Below are 18,756 nucleotides of genomic sequence, written 5' to 3'. Positions count from 1 at the left end.
AACATATTGTGGCAAGGAAAGTACAGTAGTAGTAGTAGTAATAGTAGTAGTAGTAGTAGTAGTAGTAGTAGTAGTAGTAGTAGTAGTAGTAGTAGTAGTAGTAGAAGTCAGTAACAGACCTACAATATTTGTCTGTCAGTACAAGGTCAATATTTGTGATAATTTCCACACGTGCACTGGTATCTAATCTCAAGTGACACACGGGATAGTAAAGGTGAAGGCTCCTCACGCCACACCACCACCCCACTGTACACCACACCACACCACACCACCGCCACAGCACACTACATCACATCACACCACACCACAACACCACACCTCACCACCACACCGCACACCACACCACACCATTCCCTATACTCATTAAACACAATTATGCATACACATTTATCTATTTACTACTACTACTACTTCTCTCTCTCTCTCTCTCTCTCTCTCTCTCTCTCTCTCTCTCTCTCTTTCTCTGTACGCCACAATAGTTTCAGTTTCAGTAACCTTTTCATTTTTGTATTTTCATTTATGTCGGTTTTGTGTGTGTGAGAGAGAGAGAGAGAGAGAGAGAGAGAGAGAGAGAGAGAGAGAGAGAGAGAGAGAGAGAGAGAGAGAGAGAGAAGGGAAGGAAGGTGGGAGAAAAAGACGTGGGTGCGAGGGGCGTGAGGTCACAGTGAACCCCCATTGTTATAGAGTCTTCAGGTGACCAGAAGGTATTGTTTCCCCATCACCACCTCCACCTCTACCTGCCTCCGTCACCACCCTCGCTGCTATCACCCCCATCACCACCACCACGGCCACCTCCACCACCACTCTCACCTATTTTCGTCACTATTCCCATAAACTACTACTACTATTCACGTTTAATAGTAGTAGTAGTAGAAGTAGAAGTAGAAGTAGTAGTAGAGTTAGTAGTAGTAGCACAAGCAGAAGCAAAAGTAGCAGAAGTAGAATTAGAAGTAGCAGTAGCAGTAGCAGTGGCAGCAGGAATACAGTGTGCTAAGTCATGGAGAAAAAGGGTGGGCTGGCCGCGGCACAAATTTCAACTGGGTCACGATAAGATAGAGGCGGACAGGCACACTGGAGGGGCGAGAACGAGTGTAGGGGTTCAGCGCAGGGCAGGGCAGGGCAGGGATGAGACAGGGTAGCGATGAGGTAGGTTAGGGAAGGGTAGAGCAGGGTTGGGTAGGGGTCATGGAGGATTAAACAAGAGTAGGTTAGATTACTGTAAGGTCAGTCCTCAATATTATCTTAAGGAGTGGGTAGAATGTAGGTAGGTATGGTGGTGGTGGTGGTGTACTGTAGGAGGAGTAGGAGTAGGAGTAGTAGTAGTAGTAGTAGTAGTAGTAGTAGTAGTAGTAGTAGTAACTCCATCAGCTTTCACAAAACGTAATACATATCACCAACAACAACAACAACAACAACAACAACAACAGGAACAACAATTATCTCACATGTCACTTCATTCATTCATACATGACTGAACGAAATAAACAAAGAAAAAAAAAAGAAAGAAAAAATTACACAGGTACTTCACAACGAACGCCAAATTAACGGCACTTCATTACAATACAAGGCTGCTGTTTTTGTTGTTTATGTTGTTTTTTGTTTTTATTGCTCAAGTCAGGGTATGGAGTTGAATAATTATCTCTCTCTCTCTCTCTCTCTCTCTCTCTCTCTCTCTCTGTATTAACCCCCTTTATTTTTCTCCGTAATATCTTTCCTCTAATCCTGCGACATCCGTTACTTCTTACCTTCCTCCTCTTCTTCCTCCTTCACTCATTTCCTTCCTTAATTCTTTCTTTTCTCTCTTTTTCTTCATTCTCCTTTACATTTTTTCTTACATTATTTCCTCTTCCTCCTCCACGTCCCTTCTTCTCTTTCTCTCCTTCCTTGTTATCTCTCTTTTTTCTTTCCTTATTGACCGTCTTTCTTCTATTCTCCGTCTTTTTTATATCCTTTTCTTTGTCTTCCTTCCCTCCTTTATTGATTTTTTCTCGTCATTCCCGTTAGTATTTTTGTCCCGTTATTCACATTCTTTCTCCTCCTTTGTTTTTGTTTTTTTCTTTCTTTTTATCAATTTCTTTAAACATCTCCTTAATCTTAGTCACTCTACTATTTTTTTCCTTGTCATGTTCCTTTCTTTCTTTCTTGATCTTCCTATTGTTATTATTCCTCCTTTTCCTCCTCCTTTTTTTTTTTACCAATTTCTTTATACTTCGTCTTAATCTCAGTCACACTACATTTTGTCCTAGTCATGTTGCTTTATTTCTTTCTTGATCTTCCTATTCTTATTATTCTTCCTCTTCCTCTTTCTTCTCCACAGCCAACATCATTACATTTTTTTTTCTCTCTTGTATTCCTTCTCCTCTTCTTTATTGAACTTCATCACCTCCATCTCCTCCCACTCCATCATTACAAGGACATTATTCTCTTCATCTCACTCCTTCTCTTCTTTCTTTTATTCAAATATTAGTACTAACTCCTCCCTCCTCTTTCAATCATTCTTCCTGTACTTCCTCCTCTTCATCCATCACTACCAGAAACATCCATCTCTTATCCTATACATACGCCTTTTCTTTATCCACCCTCAAAGCCAACACCTTTCTTGCCCTTCACCATCACAACTCCCCTCCTGCTGCTGCTGCGCCTCCTCCACCAGCGGCTATGCGTGTGTGACACAAGAAGTAGCAAGAAGGAGGCTGAAGCGAGCACTTTCTACCTACGTACATGACATTAGAATGAAGGTAAGACTGAGAGGAGGGCGTTGCGTCACCCTCCACACACACACACACACACACACACACACACACACTGCTGTCTGACATCACGCCCCTTCCCTTCCCTTCTCTTCCTTACCGGAACGCTAACTCACTCCCTCACTTGCTCATTCGCTTGCTCGCTCACTTCCTCGGCCATTCGCTGACATTGCGCTGAAAGACTAGACTAAAGACACACACACACACACACACACACACACACACACACACACACAGAGGAAACTAATAATGTCCCTAAGTATGTATTTTTTGTTAGCATTCTCTCTCTCTAGCAAGGACCTAAATATTCTATCAAGTAAATGAGTTAACTAGAACGAGAGAGAGAGAGAGAGAGAGAGAGAGAGAGAGAGAGAGAGAGAGAGAGAGAGAGAGAGAGAGAGAGAGAGAGAGAGAGAGAGAGAGAGAGAGAACCACATCCTGCAGCTGGGAGGGGAAGGATACGAGGCTCAATGAAATCCTACCTGAGAAGGAAGCAAGGGAAGGGAAGGGGAGGGAAAGAGCGAGGAAGGGAAGGGAAGGGAAGGGAAGGGAAGGGACAGGAGGAATAAGATGGAGAAATGAGGGAATTAAAAGGAAAGGAAAGGAAAGCAGAGGGAAGGAAATAATTACTTACACAAAGAACTTCACACACACACACACACACACACACACACACACACACACACACACACACACACACACACACACACACACCACTGCACGCCCGCACAACACACGCACTCACTTGCCTGGCCTCGTACTGAACTAAGGCAAAGTAACTCACTCTCTCTCTCTCTCTCTCTCTCTCTCTCTCTCTCTCTCTCTCTCTCTCTCTCTCTATCTATCTATCTCTCTCCGTCTGTCTGTCTGTCCACAAATGAGTGCGTGACATATTTAGGGCGAATCACCGCCATTGGATTAGCAATACTGCTCTCTCTCTCTCTCTCTCTCTCTCTCTCTCTCTCTCTCTCTCTCTCTCTCTCTCTCTCGCCTCGGGGGAAGGAAAAGGGAACCGACAAGAAAGGGAAGCAAAGTTATCTGGTTTCATTACGTACCTAAATGAGAGAGAGAGAGAGAGAGAGAGAGAGAGAGAGAGAGAGAGAGAGAGAGAGAGAGAGAGAGAGAGAGAGAGACTAATGAATAGCCAAACATTTGTGTGTGCGAGTGGTGTAAGACGTGGGGAAACGATCATATCACCATAGCACTGTCTTGTGAAGTGTGTGAACGTGGAGCCAATACTACAACAACTACTAGTACAATGCCCGGTGCCTCACAGTGTGGGCGCTCACACCACCACAACTGCACATATATTACTTAAATATCCATTGGTGCCATCAGACAAGCGGAGCGTGCGGTGTGCGTTACTGGGTGCGTGTTTTAGCCTTTCTGTGTGACCATCAGCAGAAGAGGTTGGGTCCGTGCGGCGCGTGTCGGGAATGCTAAAGCGCCACACTAACGACCGTGCCCGCCAGGAAGCAACGCGGGCCGCGGGTATAAGGACTGGGCCGGGGCCTCGTTTTCTCCGGAATCGTCCCCTCCGCCCCGGATGTGTGTGACCCCGTCCCGCCAACAGTGATGTCTGCGGGTCACGTCCCTACATGAAGGCTGCAGGCGCCCCAGCTTGGGTTGCGTCAGTGAGGGCAGGAGGGAAGCGTTGCCCAGATTAGCGTCGCTCCAAGCCACGCGTGTGGGCCTCACCCGGCGGCCAAGCGAGGCCCGCCGCTGCGTCCCTGCGTGGCTCAGGCGGGGCGGCGTCTTGACAAGAGGCGGGTCGGCATCCTTTACCGACCAGGCCCGCGTCGTGGGGCGAGGCGTGAGCACAGCCTCAACCTTGTATATTAACAGCAAAATTATTGATTTACCATCCTAACAACGCATGCGGTCCTGATGCTCAGCCTCACCACTCCTGCAGCATCCCTGCGGCACGCGGCCCCTGCACCACCGCCGCCGCCACCACCACCAGCAGGAAGGAACACAGTGGGCGCGACACTACTTTGTGTAGTGAGTGTTAGACGCCACCGGCCACCCCTTCCCTTGTCCGCCCCACCGCCCACCCCCATGAACATGGCGCCGTCGCTCACAGCCCTTTTCATCCCGCCAGCTGCCGCTCCTCCACAGATACACTTACTACTCAGCCACCACAGACTCACGCCGCACCAGCCAAGGCGCCGCTAAACTGAATCACAGACGCGCCGCTTTAAAGAGCCCACGGCGATAGCAGCACAACGCGGGGCGCCGGTACACAGAACATGCCGCCACCGCAGGCACCGCACGTTGCCTACGCCGTCACCACCACTACCACTATCACAACCACTACACGGCAGCATAACAACGGAGCCTTCACAGCCTGGGCAATGTGGCAAACAACGAGGAAACAAGCAGCCATCAAGAATCCTGATGTTAACACCACCACCACTACTACTACTAAAACAAAATATACATAAAAATTTACATTTACATTTATAAGGAAAACATCTGAACTGAACACGAGAGAGAGAGAGAGAGAGAGAGAGAGAGAGAGAGAGAGAGAGAGAGAGAGAGAGAGAGAGAGAGACTGAAGGAAGAATAAAGAAAGGGGATGGAGCGTGGAGGGAGAGGGAAAAAAAATAGGCAGCGAGAGGAAAATGAGGGAAGAGAATGGAGGGTGAGGATGAGGAGAGAGGGAGAGAGGGGAGGTGAGACGCGCGTCTATACCGCATGAGGGAGAGGGGAGGCATTGCCCTCCCCTCACTTAGCACGTGCAGGAGGGAGATAGGGAGAGAGAAGAGAGGGAGAGACAGAGGGGGAGAAAGATAGATAGGGAAAGAGAGAGAGGGAGGAAAACGAGTGTCTATGTGTAGGGGCATATACATGAGAGAGAGAGAGAGAGAGAGAGAGAGAGAGAGAGAGAGAGAGAGAGAGAGAGAGAGAGAGAGAGAGAGAGAGAGAGAGAGAGAGAGAGAGAGGAGGAGGAGGAGGAGGAGGAGGAGCAAGGAGGAGGAGGAGGAGGAGGAGGAGGAGGAGGAGGATGCCACTCAGGACTTACTTTCCCCTAAACCTCTTAAGTCAACTCGCGGAGACGTGGAGACGCTGTTGCTGGTGCTCAGAAGACACAGGGAAATGTACCATAGAGATTTCCTGCCGCTGTGTTACCTTGTTTCACCTCGCTCGCTTACGTAAGTTGATGCTTTTATTCTCCTACAACTACTACTACTACTACTACTACTACTACTACTACTGCTCATACTACTACTATTACTACTACTGCTACTACAACTACTATTACTCCCCCTCCCCCTCCTCCAAATACTACTACTACTATTACTCATCCTCTTCATCCAACGTACTACTACTACAACAACAACATAAACAAATACTACTACTACTACTACTCCTTCTACTACTACTATTACTATTACTACTACTACTACTAATAATAATAATACTACTACTAATAATAATAATAATACTCTTGTTCCTACTACTACCAATTCTACTGCTGTTACTACTGCTATCACTACTGTTGCTGCTAGTTGCTATTACTATCTATACAACAACAACAATAACATCAACATCAACAATAACAACAACAACAACAACATCAACAACAACAAATTCTATTACTAATCCTAATAATAGAAAGTTGCTCATCCTACTATTAATCAAATGGATGAGCTAAAAGGACATTTAAACCATAATATGAAACACACACACACACACACACACAGCACGATGGCGGTGGCGGTGGTGGTGGTGGTGGTGGTGATGGTGGTGGTGGAGTTAAGCGATCAATACACTGGATGATATGAATGGCTTCACTCACTCACTCACTCAAACACACACACACACACACACACACACACACACACACACACACACACAATGATAACGGCTGATGGGAACTAAGACGCTATCACACACACACACACACACACACACACACACACACACACACACACACACACACAAGGAGGAGGAGGAGGAGGAGGAGGAGGAGGAGGAGGAGGAGGAGGAGGAGGAGGAGGAGGAGGCATTTTGCTCTTAAAAGTGTCAAGGCATCAAGGGAAGACTAGGTGAAAGGCAAGGAGAGAAAGCTTGACTAGAAGAGGAGGACGAGGAGGAGGCGTGAGGACAAGGGCGATGGGAGTGGGGGGAAAGGAAGGACAAACCCGCTCGTTCCCTGCCACACCCACTCGACCTCGCTGCTCAATCAATTATCTAACCTACCCTGCACGTACCCTGCGAATAGGGAGTGGGGGGGGGGACTGAGACGGCAGGAAGCATGAAGAAGTTAGGTGATGGTAGGCAGCAGAGGGAAGGAGGTATGCGAAGCTAGGGAACGGTGGAAGGTATGAGATGGTAGGGGAAGGTACCGGGTGACATGGACAGAGGGAATGTGTTTTGGCAAGGTAGAGGGCGGTAGGGAAGGGCCGCTAGGGGACTGTAGGGAATGACAGGGAGCAGAGGGAACAAGATAGGGGGATACTTAGAGATGAGGTATAGGGAGAGATGGAGATAAAACACACTATAGTCTACCTTTTTTCCCCCTACTTCCCTTCAGTCCCCACCCGGCGGTCCTACAAGACACTCCAAGCTACCCACTTCAAGGCTACATTCTATACATTCAAGCTCGTCCATCAAATACCATGCATGCCGTACTCTTTCGCTCCCCGTTCTCTCGCCTACCTCCATTCCATGCCTGTCCTATCTCCCATCCACTCCCTCCACTCATCCATCTGCGTCTACACTGCACTCTACCCATCTGCACACCCGCATCCACCACCAATATCAGTCTCTCTACATTGCTACAACTTCTTTCACTTGCCCCCGTTAGGTGCCGCCACAATGGATCAGACTTCTCCAACGTGCTAAGTCTTCTGAGCTGCCTTCCTCAGTTACTTTTATTACAAGCAAGTCTTTCTTCTCTGCATCCTTAAACTTTATCATACCTTCTTCTCTTCCTATATAGCGTCGAGTAGCACAATGCAGTCTCGCCTCTAAGACTTTGTCCCCAAGAAACCCTGTACCCACACTGATCCATAACTACAATAGACATTAACTGGTGTATTCCATACCGCCCGCCACTACCACCACCAACACATACTGCCTAACACCTCCACTCAAACCACCACATTCCTCTCCAGGTCTCTTCCCCTTCCCTCTCCTTTCATCCAACACACACTCCTATCACCACCACATACCACACCCAGCAGCAGGCCGCCAGCAGCAGGCCGTCGGGTCTTTGTCAAGCAAGCAGCAGCAGCAGCAGCAGCAGGCTCGTCCATCCGTCCCCGCCCTGCACCTGGCTGCCCGCACCACACCGCCCGCTGCCTCCCTGCCCGCTTTGAGACATCCCTGCCCAGCCCTTCCTCGAGGTGCTGTGTGTGTGTGTGTGTGTGTGTGTGTGTGTGTGTGTGTGTGTGTGTGTGTGTGTGTGTGTGTGTGTGTGTGCATCAATAAAAACTAAAGTACTTTGATAGACATGACTGATTGACACAATGAATGATTGACTGAGTGAATGAATGACGTCTCAGCGTGACGCAGCCCCACTCTCCAAGGCACCAGTGGAAGAGCACCATCACCACAGCAGTAAGAGAAGATGAAGGCAGGATTAACAACTCTACATGTGAAGTTCAACAGAGGCCCCGGCGAGGACAGCTACTATGAGGCAGGGTGGCGGCGGCGGGTTGTTCCCCTGGAAGTGAGGGCAACCACCAGCAGGCGGCAGCTGGCGGCGGAGGGTTCAAGGCCGGATGGGGGAAGCGGGAGGGAGGGCGGGAGGACGCCAGGTGCTGGGCCAGCGGACACCACCACCACAACCATCCTCTCTTCACCTCAACCTCCGCTCGCTTCCTCCTCCTCTGCTGCTGTTGCTGTACTGGGGGCGAACAGGAGCAATGCGTGGGGGGTGAGGACTGGGATGGTGGCAGCGTTAGCCATGTCCGGTGCAGGGACAAGGAAAGACCACTACGAGACTCAACTTAGTTCCTATTTCCGGCCACCTCCCCCACTTCCCCAAGCCATGGAGTCTCTTCAGCACGCCCATGGACATGCTGTAGGACGCCCGTGCACCATACCTAGCCGTTCCCTTCCCCACGTGACCCCCAGCACCCATGACGCCTCAAGACTCCGGCCTGGCCCACAAAGAAACCCTCAGTCTGGGCAGGTAACGAGCGCCGGCGCCCTCACCTGGAAGCTGCCCTGGGGGAGGCGCGAACTTACGACCCTTGCGGCCACCACCACCACCACCACCACCACCACCACGCAGCCCTGGACCAGCTCTGCCACTGCTTGGGACATATAGTGCCGTAGTCAAAAGTCAAGCAAGAATATGAGAAAATAAGAGAAGCATAACGCAGGAAAATAAGGCAGGTATATGAACATCAGGGAGGCATATATAAATACTACATAAGAGAATAAGGGAAGCATTAGAACATAAAGCAAGCATAAAAATCTAGGAAAATAAGTGAAATATAAGAACAACACATTAATGAAGCTATAGGAACACAAAGCAACAAGGCACGCAAAGAAAACATACGTCACAAAATAAAGGAAGATGCAAGAAGTCGTTATTCCTGCACGTGGTACTCCCTGTATGAAACTTATCCTCCTATCCTCCACCTCCTCCATCATCCAACTTCCACTCACACTTTCTCACTTCCACTGGTCTGTCTTCTTATATTTTATCCCTTCACGCTGGAAATCTTTAGCATTTTCCCCTGTTACCACTTGCAATCTTTTCAGCTACATTCTTTTCAAAATTTCTGTAGTAACAAAGACAAAAATAACTTTTTATTTTGTACCATTGAAAGAAAAACTAATTCCTTTTTTTTTTCCTTCCTTATAACCTTCCAAACCATACAACTTAGCTGAAGTTCCCCGTCCCTCGTTACATTAGTTCCATTATTTATTCATTCGTTTATTCTTTACCCTTAATATTATTTTTTGCAATCTCATTTTCTTGATTTAACTTCTTTTCTTATAATTTCCTTCGATATTTTTAATTATTTCCACTGAATTAATCCTCCTACTCATTTCTTTCCTGCATTAACTTCGGTTACACTATTTAGCTATTTTGTTAACTTGGCTTTCACACATGTCTCAGCAATGCGTGGATAAATACTTGACTTAACAGACACTACCTCAATCACATCTTAAGCAAGTTAGTACACATATAAACGATAAATATACAAACGCATAAATGAAAGCACCTGGCGCGGTCTATACTTACTTCCCTACTTACGTATTTTTCAAGGTGTTCCCTAATTAGAGACGCTATTTACGCACCATCCCGTTTTCTTTCACAGCAAACTTCATCTTTTATAATAGCTATACATGGAAATTAGATGGCAAACTTCTAAACACTCTTCTTTCCTTTGTTTCTCGCTTTATTTTTTTTATATTCTCTCATTCATTCTCATCTCATCCATCTGCTTTGTCATTCTCTCTCTCTCTCTCTCTCTCTCTCTCTCTCTCTCTCTCTCTCTCTTTCAGGGATGGCTGACGCCTGCACATATAATCAGTTGCCTCCCTCCTGACAGTGGCAATAATACAAATAAACCCGCCTCACCTGTCCATTGCATACCTTACTCCGCTATTATGGTTTACCTGACGCATAAATTTGCCTACATTCACGGGAGGAATCTCCGTGAAATGCCAAAGTGCTACCAACCTTCTCTCTCTCTCTCTCTCTCTCTCTGTACCGTTTGTTCCCTGCCCCGCCCACCCCCGCCCAAAGGTAAGAGCTGCCCAGACCCGTCCGCCGCCCAGCAGTCAGTCAGCCCTGAAGGACGCACAGCCGCCCACGCCACAGGCACTCAGTGTTCACATATCCGTTTTCCCCTCCGTCAGCTGCCCGGTGCGGCCACCACGTGACTCACCCACGCCCGGCCAGTACGTGGCTTTGTAATGCCACCCACGCCTGCCCTGCCAAGGCCTCGTTTGCACCAGCTCCACCCTAACATTTAGGTTTACAGATTAGATTACTTCACATTCTCCTCGACCCTGCCCGACACACTGTAATACACAGCATCCTTGAGGCGCTGCAGCTGCCCTGCATTGCCTTGCCCACCCAGCGGCCTGTCCGCCCACCTGTCAAGGTAAAGCTTTATTCATTAATTTCCTTGTGTTTTCCTCACTGGATGAGTCTTGAAGACAGAGAGGATGGTCACACCTCCACTCAGATGTCTTCTGCTCCCAACACCACAAGGTTGGTACAGTGGAGTTGGGGCAACGAACACAGACTGGACCTTGCGTGCGTGCAGCTTGGCATCACACTTGACAAAACGTTAAAAGCGTTAACCCGTCACACACCCACAGACAGGTGACGGCTGCTGGGCTTGCCGACTTCGTTATCTACTCACTCATCCTCCTGCCGCTTAACATCACCTTTCTTCCCCGCGGTGCTCGCGGAACGACAAAGAAACGGAAAGAGCCCCGCAGCGCCCCGGACTGACGGGGACGATCACATACCGTCAGAAGTTAATAATATATTTCGGAGAGAAGACCCAGTGAACCGGCGGCCCTATTTGTCCCTCACGTCACCGCTCCCCATCAATCTCCGAGGAACTATTTTGTGCCCGTTACCTAGGTTGGCACGCACACACCCACACACAAGTCTGACGGTGCACACGGCCGCTGCTGTTCCCTGGCGGGTGTCGGGTGCCCGGCCTTGACTTAGCGGCGGTACGTCAGGCTGCCACACAGCTTTATGACGCGAACGTGGCCGCCACCTCCAATCACCCACTTCCGCTGCTCTACTAGCGAACACACACCTTTATATGCATCACGTACGCACCGAGCCGCCGCGCCCCGCCGCCCACGCCCTCGTCCCGCCCGTGGATGAATGACTAGAACACACCACCAGTATATACTGCGCCCCGCCCACACGTACTAGTGCCTGTCCCTGCCGCAGCAAAACAAGGCGATTCATTTAGCGAGTCCATAAACTGTGGTCCATCTCTCTCTCTCTCTCTCTCTCTCTCTCTCTCTCTCTCTCTCTCTCGTGGACACAGAACCCTTGACCCGTGACGCAGGGCCGGCGGGAACATGCAGGTAATGGCGGTGAACTGTGTGCTAAGTGATGGCGGTGGTGATCTGGATGACGTGACGCTACTAGATAGTGGTGATGTGTCTGTCTGATGTAGATTACTTGGATAGGTAAGCAAAACTGCAGCAAAATCCTCATGGGCCTTTTCATATGTACTTATATAGCAAATTTGTGTAGCCTTTGACCAATAGCTTTCTTACATAAAAAGTAGTAGAATATTGGTAACAAAGCATTAGCAACAGTGACATTATTATTATTATTATTATTATTATAGTAGTAGTAGTAGTAGTAGTAGTAGTAGTAGTAGTAGTAGGAGGAGGAGGAGGAGGAGGAGGAGGAGGAGGAGGAGGAGGAGGAGGAGGAGGAGGAGGAGGAGGAGGAACACAAAGACAGACAAACAGTAAAGGAGTAGTGATGGTGACGGTCGACTTAAGAACGCCACGTGGTCTCAAGCCCTTTCTTCCTCGCCTCCCGGAAAGGTCACTCACTGCCCCTTCCTTCCTTCCTTCCTTCCTTCCTTCTCCTCTCAGATGCTGCTGAACTACAATATTCATGAGCGGAAGGAGAGAAGGAAAGCATAATAAAGAAGACGTAAGAAGAATGAATAAATGTAATGGTGTTTCTTTGTGATAGTTTCTCGACTAAAATTAACCTCGTTTTGGTCTCGTCATCGGTTCCGTCAGCCAACCAGCCTTGTAGAACCAAAGGGTGAAAGTAGTAGTAGTAGTAGTAGTAGTAGTAGTAGTAGTAGTAGTAGTAGTAGTAGTAGTAGTAGTTGTTGTCGTTGTTGAGAGAGAGAGAGAGAGAGAGAGAGAGAGAGAGAGAGAGAGAGAGAGAGAGAGAGAGAGAGACGATAACTGACCTCTACCCTTGCTTTTTCTCTTCGTTATCTTCATATCCTCATCCACCTTCCCCTTGTTCTGTTATTCTTACTATCAACTACTCCTCCTCCTCCTCCTCCCAATACGCCAATAGTTAAGTAGAAAAGGTGTTACTAAATTGCCAGATGTAGGACACAGGTGTGTGTGTGTGTGTGTGTGTGTGTGTGTGTGTGTTTCACTGTTTGATCTGCTGCAGTCTCTGACGAGACAGCCAGACGTTACCCTACGGAACGAGCTCAGCGCTCATTATTTCCGATCTTCGGATAGGCCTGAGACCAGGCACACACCACACACCGGGACAACAAGGTCACAACTCCTCGATTTACATCCCGTACCTACTCACTGCTAGGTGAACAGGGGCTACACGTGAAAGGAGACACACCCAAATATCTCCACCCGGCCGGGGAATCGAACCCCGGTCCTCTGGCTTGTGAAGCCAGCGCTCTAACCACTGAGCTACCGGGTGTGTGTGTGTGTGTGTGTGTGTCGTAAACTCTTTCGTTATTAGGTAATTGACTAATCTTGGTTTATATTTTTCTGATTACATACTGATAAAAACATAAGTACTGAATATATTCCTTTTGGTTGATCGTTTTTTTTTTTTTGTTCACTAATTCTCTCTCTCTCTCTCTCTCTCTCCCTCTCAAGTCCCAGGGCTCGGTTAGATCAACGCATCCCTCCCTTCTTCCCTTCCCCAACATAAAAAAATAGGACCAACAACACCAGCCAGCTTATGTTATATTCAATGCTTGCGTCACGACACCACCACCTCCTACGCCACTCTCTCTCTCTCTCTCTCTCTCTCTCCAATTCCCATCTAACTCCCTGCGTAGGTTTGTCCTCTCTAAGTAAAAGGGCAACATTCTGAAACTCTTGTGCGTCATTCTCAAAAGGTTCTACTTGAAGTTATGCGGGTTTTTAAGGGAGTTTCTATGGTTGTAGAGGCAGATAACAAGATTTCAATATATATCAACAGGAGAAACCGTCTTTAGAACCCGGCTTATCTTTGTGGGCCTTCAAAATTGTCGTGGTGAGAGAACAAAGCCTTTTTTTAGTACGGGTCCAAAAATGTTGGCGTATGTAGTGATGTGGGTGACGGTCTGGAATGCTTGTAATGCCATGGTGAAGAGGGTAATAGACGAAACCGGTCGTGAATTACAATACTTACCTAAAAGCTGGCTACTTTAGATGGTACACCGTTACTGTAGGTTTGCATATGATAACCTACCGGTGAGTTTGGCATAGGTGTGAGTGAATCGGGATGGTGTTGCTGGTGATGACGATAAAGTAGGTGGTGGTGGTGATGATGTGTTGGTTGAATTGTGAGGTAAGCGCTAGTGGTGATGATGTGTTGGTTGAATTATGAGGTAAGCATTGGTGGTGATGGTGGTGCTGCTGCTGCTGATAATGATAGCGATGGACATGGTGGAGTTATATTTGTAGTAACTACATATGCTGATGGTGAAGGGTGCGTGCTTTTAACACCAACATGATAAAACTAACAAAGGATTCTACATCTAACCTATACATACGATAGTTTATTAATACCAATATTGTATACTACCTGACGATAAATCTTCTCTCTAAATAGAATGGATACGTATATTGTATATATATATATGTTTAGTATTCAATGTGGAAAGAGAGGAAGACCTAAGAAGAGGTCCACAGATATACAGTGAAGGAAGACACGATTCAGGGAAGGTGCAGAAGACAGAGAAGGTTGAAGAGCCAGTAACGCTGCTGAAGTAAAGGAAGAAGTCAGAGAGAGAAATAATAATACAAAATTCAAGGATTATAACATTTCCCATTAAAAATACGTATAAATTTCAGTTCTTTGGAAATAAATGTAGCCTGACATGACCGAAATGGGAAACCAGTAAGCTTATACGTGACGTGACAGTCCTGCAGAGTGGACAGTTACACTTAAAACCTCTACCTGTGCATCACCGTCTTAAAATCCCCTAATGACGCATCCACTCCAGTCATCTGCCACCCTATTTGCGAGTTTCTTTAACTCAGCCTCATGTTTCATATCAAATCAGTAGACTTTGAACCCGTTCCTCCTTGTCCTATCCTAATCACTAAATGAGTTATAAATGACTGTTCAGCAGGGGAAAGACAGCCAAGGTCCCCCAAGTAAACGAACACGCAAGTTATCTCTGCAATGTGTTCAGTAAGATAAATGCAGATGTGATGAGACAGCCACAAACTGGTCCACAAATATGGCAGTGAATGAAGCAGGCTTGGCGGCCACGCAGCGATCACCACAGAGTGATTTCACACATGCTGGGGAAATTTATGGACGAGGACTAGAGATAATAATAATAATAATTATTATTATTAAACTGTATCTGAAGGCAGACACAACTTAACCTAAACGTTAATGAAAAAAGCTGAGCATGTGTAAAGAAAGCTTAAATATATGGGGCAAAAAGGTATTTAGTGAACAAAAACTGTCCTGATCAAGCTAACGTATTTTAGCAAACTCTTCAAGTTCCTACGTGGTATTTTGGTGATATGGAATGTTCAGGTGGTAGCGGTTCCGCTCCCGATAGTGTGGTGAGAGGTGACAATGGACATGACGGTGATCAGCAGTGTGATGTGTAGAGATTTATCTGCACCATGTTTATGGCCCGATTGTGGAGGTGATTTGATCAAACGGTTACAGCAACATATTGTTTTTCACGTCCCGTCCTACCAGCAGGCAAGGAACGCAGGACTGGCGGTCTGCCGGACATGGGATGGTTAGGTGCGGGGCGGCGTGGGTTGGCGGGCAGGCGGGCAAGCAGGGTACGTCCGTGCACACAGGGAGAGAACAAAGCCCCAAGTGAGAGAACACGTGGGATGGTGGGGACGCCACCCAGCACAGGCCCACGCCGCCACACACGCCCTACAACGTCCTAAACGGCCTACTGTGAAGGCCCCCACCCATGGCAGCGTAGGGGTTCGGCGACCCGCCCAACAGGGAAGAGACCGAATAACTAACTTACCAGACAACTCCGAAGGCGCCGTAGCCGATGGGTCTATCGGGCGTCACCTCGTTGCTGTTGGTGGGCGAGGGCGTGGCTGTTTGTCCATGGTGAGGCTGTTGCTGCTGCTGGCCGCCCACGCCGCCCGCACCTGACTGCTGCTGAGGCTGCTGCTGCTGGGCGGAGGTGCTGCTGGTCCTGTGGTGAGGGTGGTGGGCGTGGATAGCCCCCACGCCCGTGCCTGGCTGGGGGGCGGCCCCCCGAGGGTCCAAGTGGGCATAATAGTTGGGCTGAGCAGCTGCGAGGATAGCGGCGTTGTGGGTGGGGGGCACTACGCCCACACTTCGCTCCCCCACGCCCGCCATCATATGCTGCCGCCCACTGCTGGAGCGAGTGCCCACGAGAGCCATGGGCGCCGCCTCACGCCCGTGCTGGCCGGCCCAACACAGTGCACACCAGGGCCCAGCACGGCAGCCTCACATGGAGAGCAGTGACCACAGTGAGCACCTTCACGAGGATTTCTCAAGCAGCTTTACACCTGGCGCCTCTATCTGGCCCGCGAGCCGCCGTGCACCTCACTCAGCTGACTACACTCCCAAAAAACACTCCACCTCCTCGGGAACCAACACTCTTCATCCACTCCGCACTCTTACTGACCACTCTGCTATCTGAAGCAGATTTTGCACCAGTTGGTTAAAGGCGAGTCGATACCCACACAAAACCTTTGTATCCTGCCACGCTGTTGCCTGGGAGAGAGGGGCCCCGACAACACACACCCACAAGAGTCTTCTCACTTACTGGCGAGCGTCGCCAATTTCATGATGCATCTAGATTAGAAGTTGTTGTACGGAAATGAAGGAATTCAAATATTTTTCTTTTCAAAACACTTCTATATTTTAAGGACAGACTCAAAGACTGATCACCGAGAGCAAATATATGTTAGTTTTAATAAACTATATTACTTCGGAATTTGTGAGTGAAAAAATGTATCTTACGTTTGGCAAGGAGGTTAGGCGCGACATCATGGCGTGTTTCAGATATATTACTAACTCATCTCAGCCAGCAGGATAATAACCTCGAGCTTCACCACTTAGATGCGGGATGTTATGCCACAATATTCTATGTAATCGTGTGAGTTATTACGGAGCAGCCTTTGGGAGAGTTAGCTGGGAGCGTAGCGTCTATTGAAAAGCTGAAAGTAGTGACAGTAGGCTGTGGAGAAACACTTCTTTACTGGCTTGATCAATGATCACGATAGACTCAACATAAGCTTAAAAGTTAAAACTGTTCTTTGTGTTAACTATGGTCAACCAAGATTCTGAGTTGAGGGATTGGAGGGGCCAAAAGGGCGCACGTTTCCCCACCAGTGGAGGTAAGGAGATTCACCCGGCGTCCCTTATGCCTCCTCTCACCATCGCCACATCAACAATAAACATTTCAATGGCTTGCCTTTTGCTACTCGCAGTCTTTAGTCCTACCTCTTAGTACAACACACCCATATGTCAAAAGGATCAGAAACTGTCCCTGCTCTTGTTTTGTCCTGTGGTGATCTTTAATCTCTCCCGCCACAACGCCGTGTTCCAGCAGGGAAAAGGGTTATATAGGTGTGACTTACGAATGCATTCAAGATATTGTTGATATTGTTCGATACCTAAAGTACCATGCTTCGCTTGTCTTTGTAGCGACTCAAGACATCTCCCCGTTTTCGCTTGCCACATCTATTACTTTCATTTTCCTTGACATTCCAATGAGGCATAACAGTAGTGGTTTGTACGTAGCCTATCTACTACAATCTTACAACTGTAACATGTTGTCGCATATAATGATGTTGCTACGGTGATGGTTTAAGGAGGCATGCTTTATTCATTATCTTTGTGGTGGAATAGAGGCCAGGAAAAGGTTTCAGTTAGTACAATGCTGACCTCGTCTGACGGGTGTCGCTTACGTGGCTGTTGATATCAAGGCGAAAAGGAGCAAGTTATAAAAAGAGGAAGGTACTGGAATGTCTGCCTCGCTCTGCAGATATTACTGTATACTGTAGCCTATAAAGCATTATGATGATGGTATAACTACTACTACTACTACTACTACTTCAACAACTACTACTACACAGCTACCAGTCATCCATGCAAACCTGCTTAATTCATTCAAGATGTGCCGGGCCATTAAAGTCGCGCATTGATAGCTTTCTCCACCATATACAAAGTTGTGAAATTTTGCTACCTTCTAATACCCGGTCTCATGACACCTCGGAAAGCAAACACCCCATGGTGGGGCAGCAGCCACAAGAAAGTGAACAGACGACTAATCTATTTTGTGACAAACAGCTGATAGAAGATATCAACAAAAGTCGAGAGCCAGTTTGCGGTTCAAGGCTGCTGCTGTCGCTGGTGCTTCTATGAAAACATGAAAAGGAATTTATTGCTGCGCTGTACCTTCGGCGCCCAGCCTCAACTGCTGTACACTAATAAAAAAAATTAAGTAAATAAATAAAGTAAAATACATTTAAAAGAATTAATTAACATGTTAATTGCAAGACAATTTCTCAAGGCATATTTATTTTGTACTGATCTTAATTACATAGCATAGAAAGAGCAAAATAATCCCGTTCCTTCTTTTCTCCGTCTCTGTGCAAATTACCATTGTTTTTTAAGTTTCCCGAATGTTAAAAGACGAGAAAACTAGCAATTCTGATAACGTGGATTCCGGTAAAGTACTGTACTTTGCCTGTGAAAATGAGTTAAACTTCACTCATAAAATCTATAATTTTCACAGTCGATCCACTCTAGAGCTTCACAAGGTGGATGGAAAAGTGAGAAATGTTAACGGGATTAATGATTATGAGGCTGCTCCATACCCGCACACCTCAGCGTCACTCCCTCAGGAAGACTGCATTATGCTCTTTCCACATTTGGGGATCGTAATCTCATGTTTCATCGTTTATAATTATTTGAACTAGATGTCAGGTGTATAAACCATTATATGAAGTAAAACGTGTAAATGAAAGTTACCTTAAAAATATAATTTTATTTATATAAACAAATTCTAAAAATACTATATATCCTACAGAATTTAATTCTTGAGTCAAATGAGTATTGAAGACATACCCCATAGTGTGTTTTTGT

General features: G+C 47.2%; 1 protein-coding gene across 1 annotated transcript in view; it reads right to left on the bottom strand.

The window, feature by feature from the left end:
• Window positions 1-16,438, bottom strand: part of LOC123517006 (serine/threonine-protein kinase NLK2-like) — a 192,271-nt gene extending 175,833 nt beyond the window's left edge. The window contains exon 1 of the mRNA XM_045276824.1: window positions 15,653-16,438. Coding sequence (XP_045132759.1) covers window positions 15,653-16,041 — 389 coding nt within the window. The 5' untranslated portion in view covers window positions 16,042-16,438. The remainder of the gene's footprint in view (window positions 1-15,652) is intronic.
• Window positions 16,439-18,756: the final 2,318 nt, after the last annotated feature.

The sequence above is a fragment of the Portunus trituberculatus genome, chromosome 41 (genome assembly GCF_017591435.1).
Source record: "Portunus trituberculatus isolate SZX2019 chromosome 41, ASM1759143v1, whole genome shotgun sequence".
Lineage (NCBI taxonomy): Eukaryota > Metazoa > Arthropoda > Malacostraca > Decapoda > Portunidae > Portunus > Portunus trituberculatus.
This window is presented reverse-complemented; position numbering and strand designations above follow the sequence as displayed.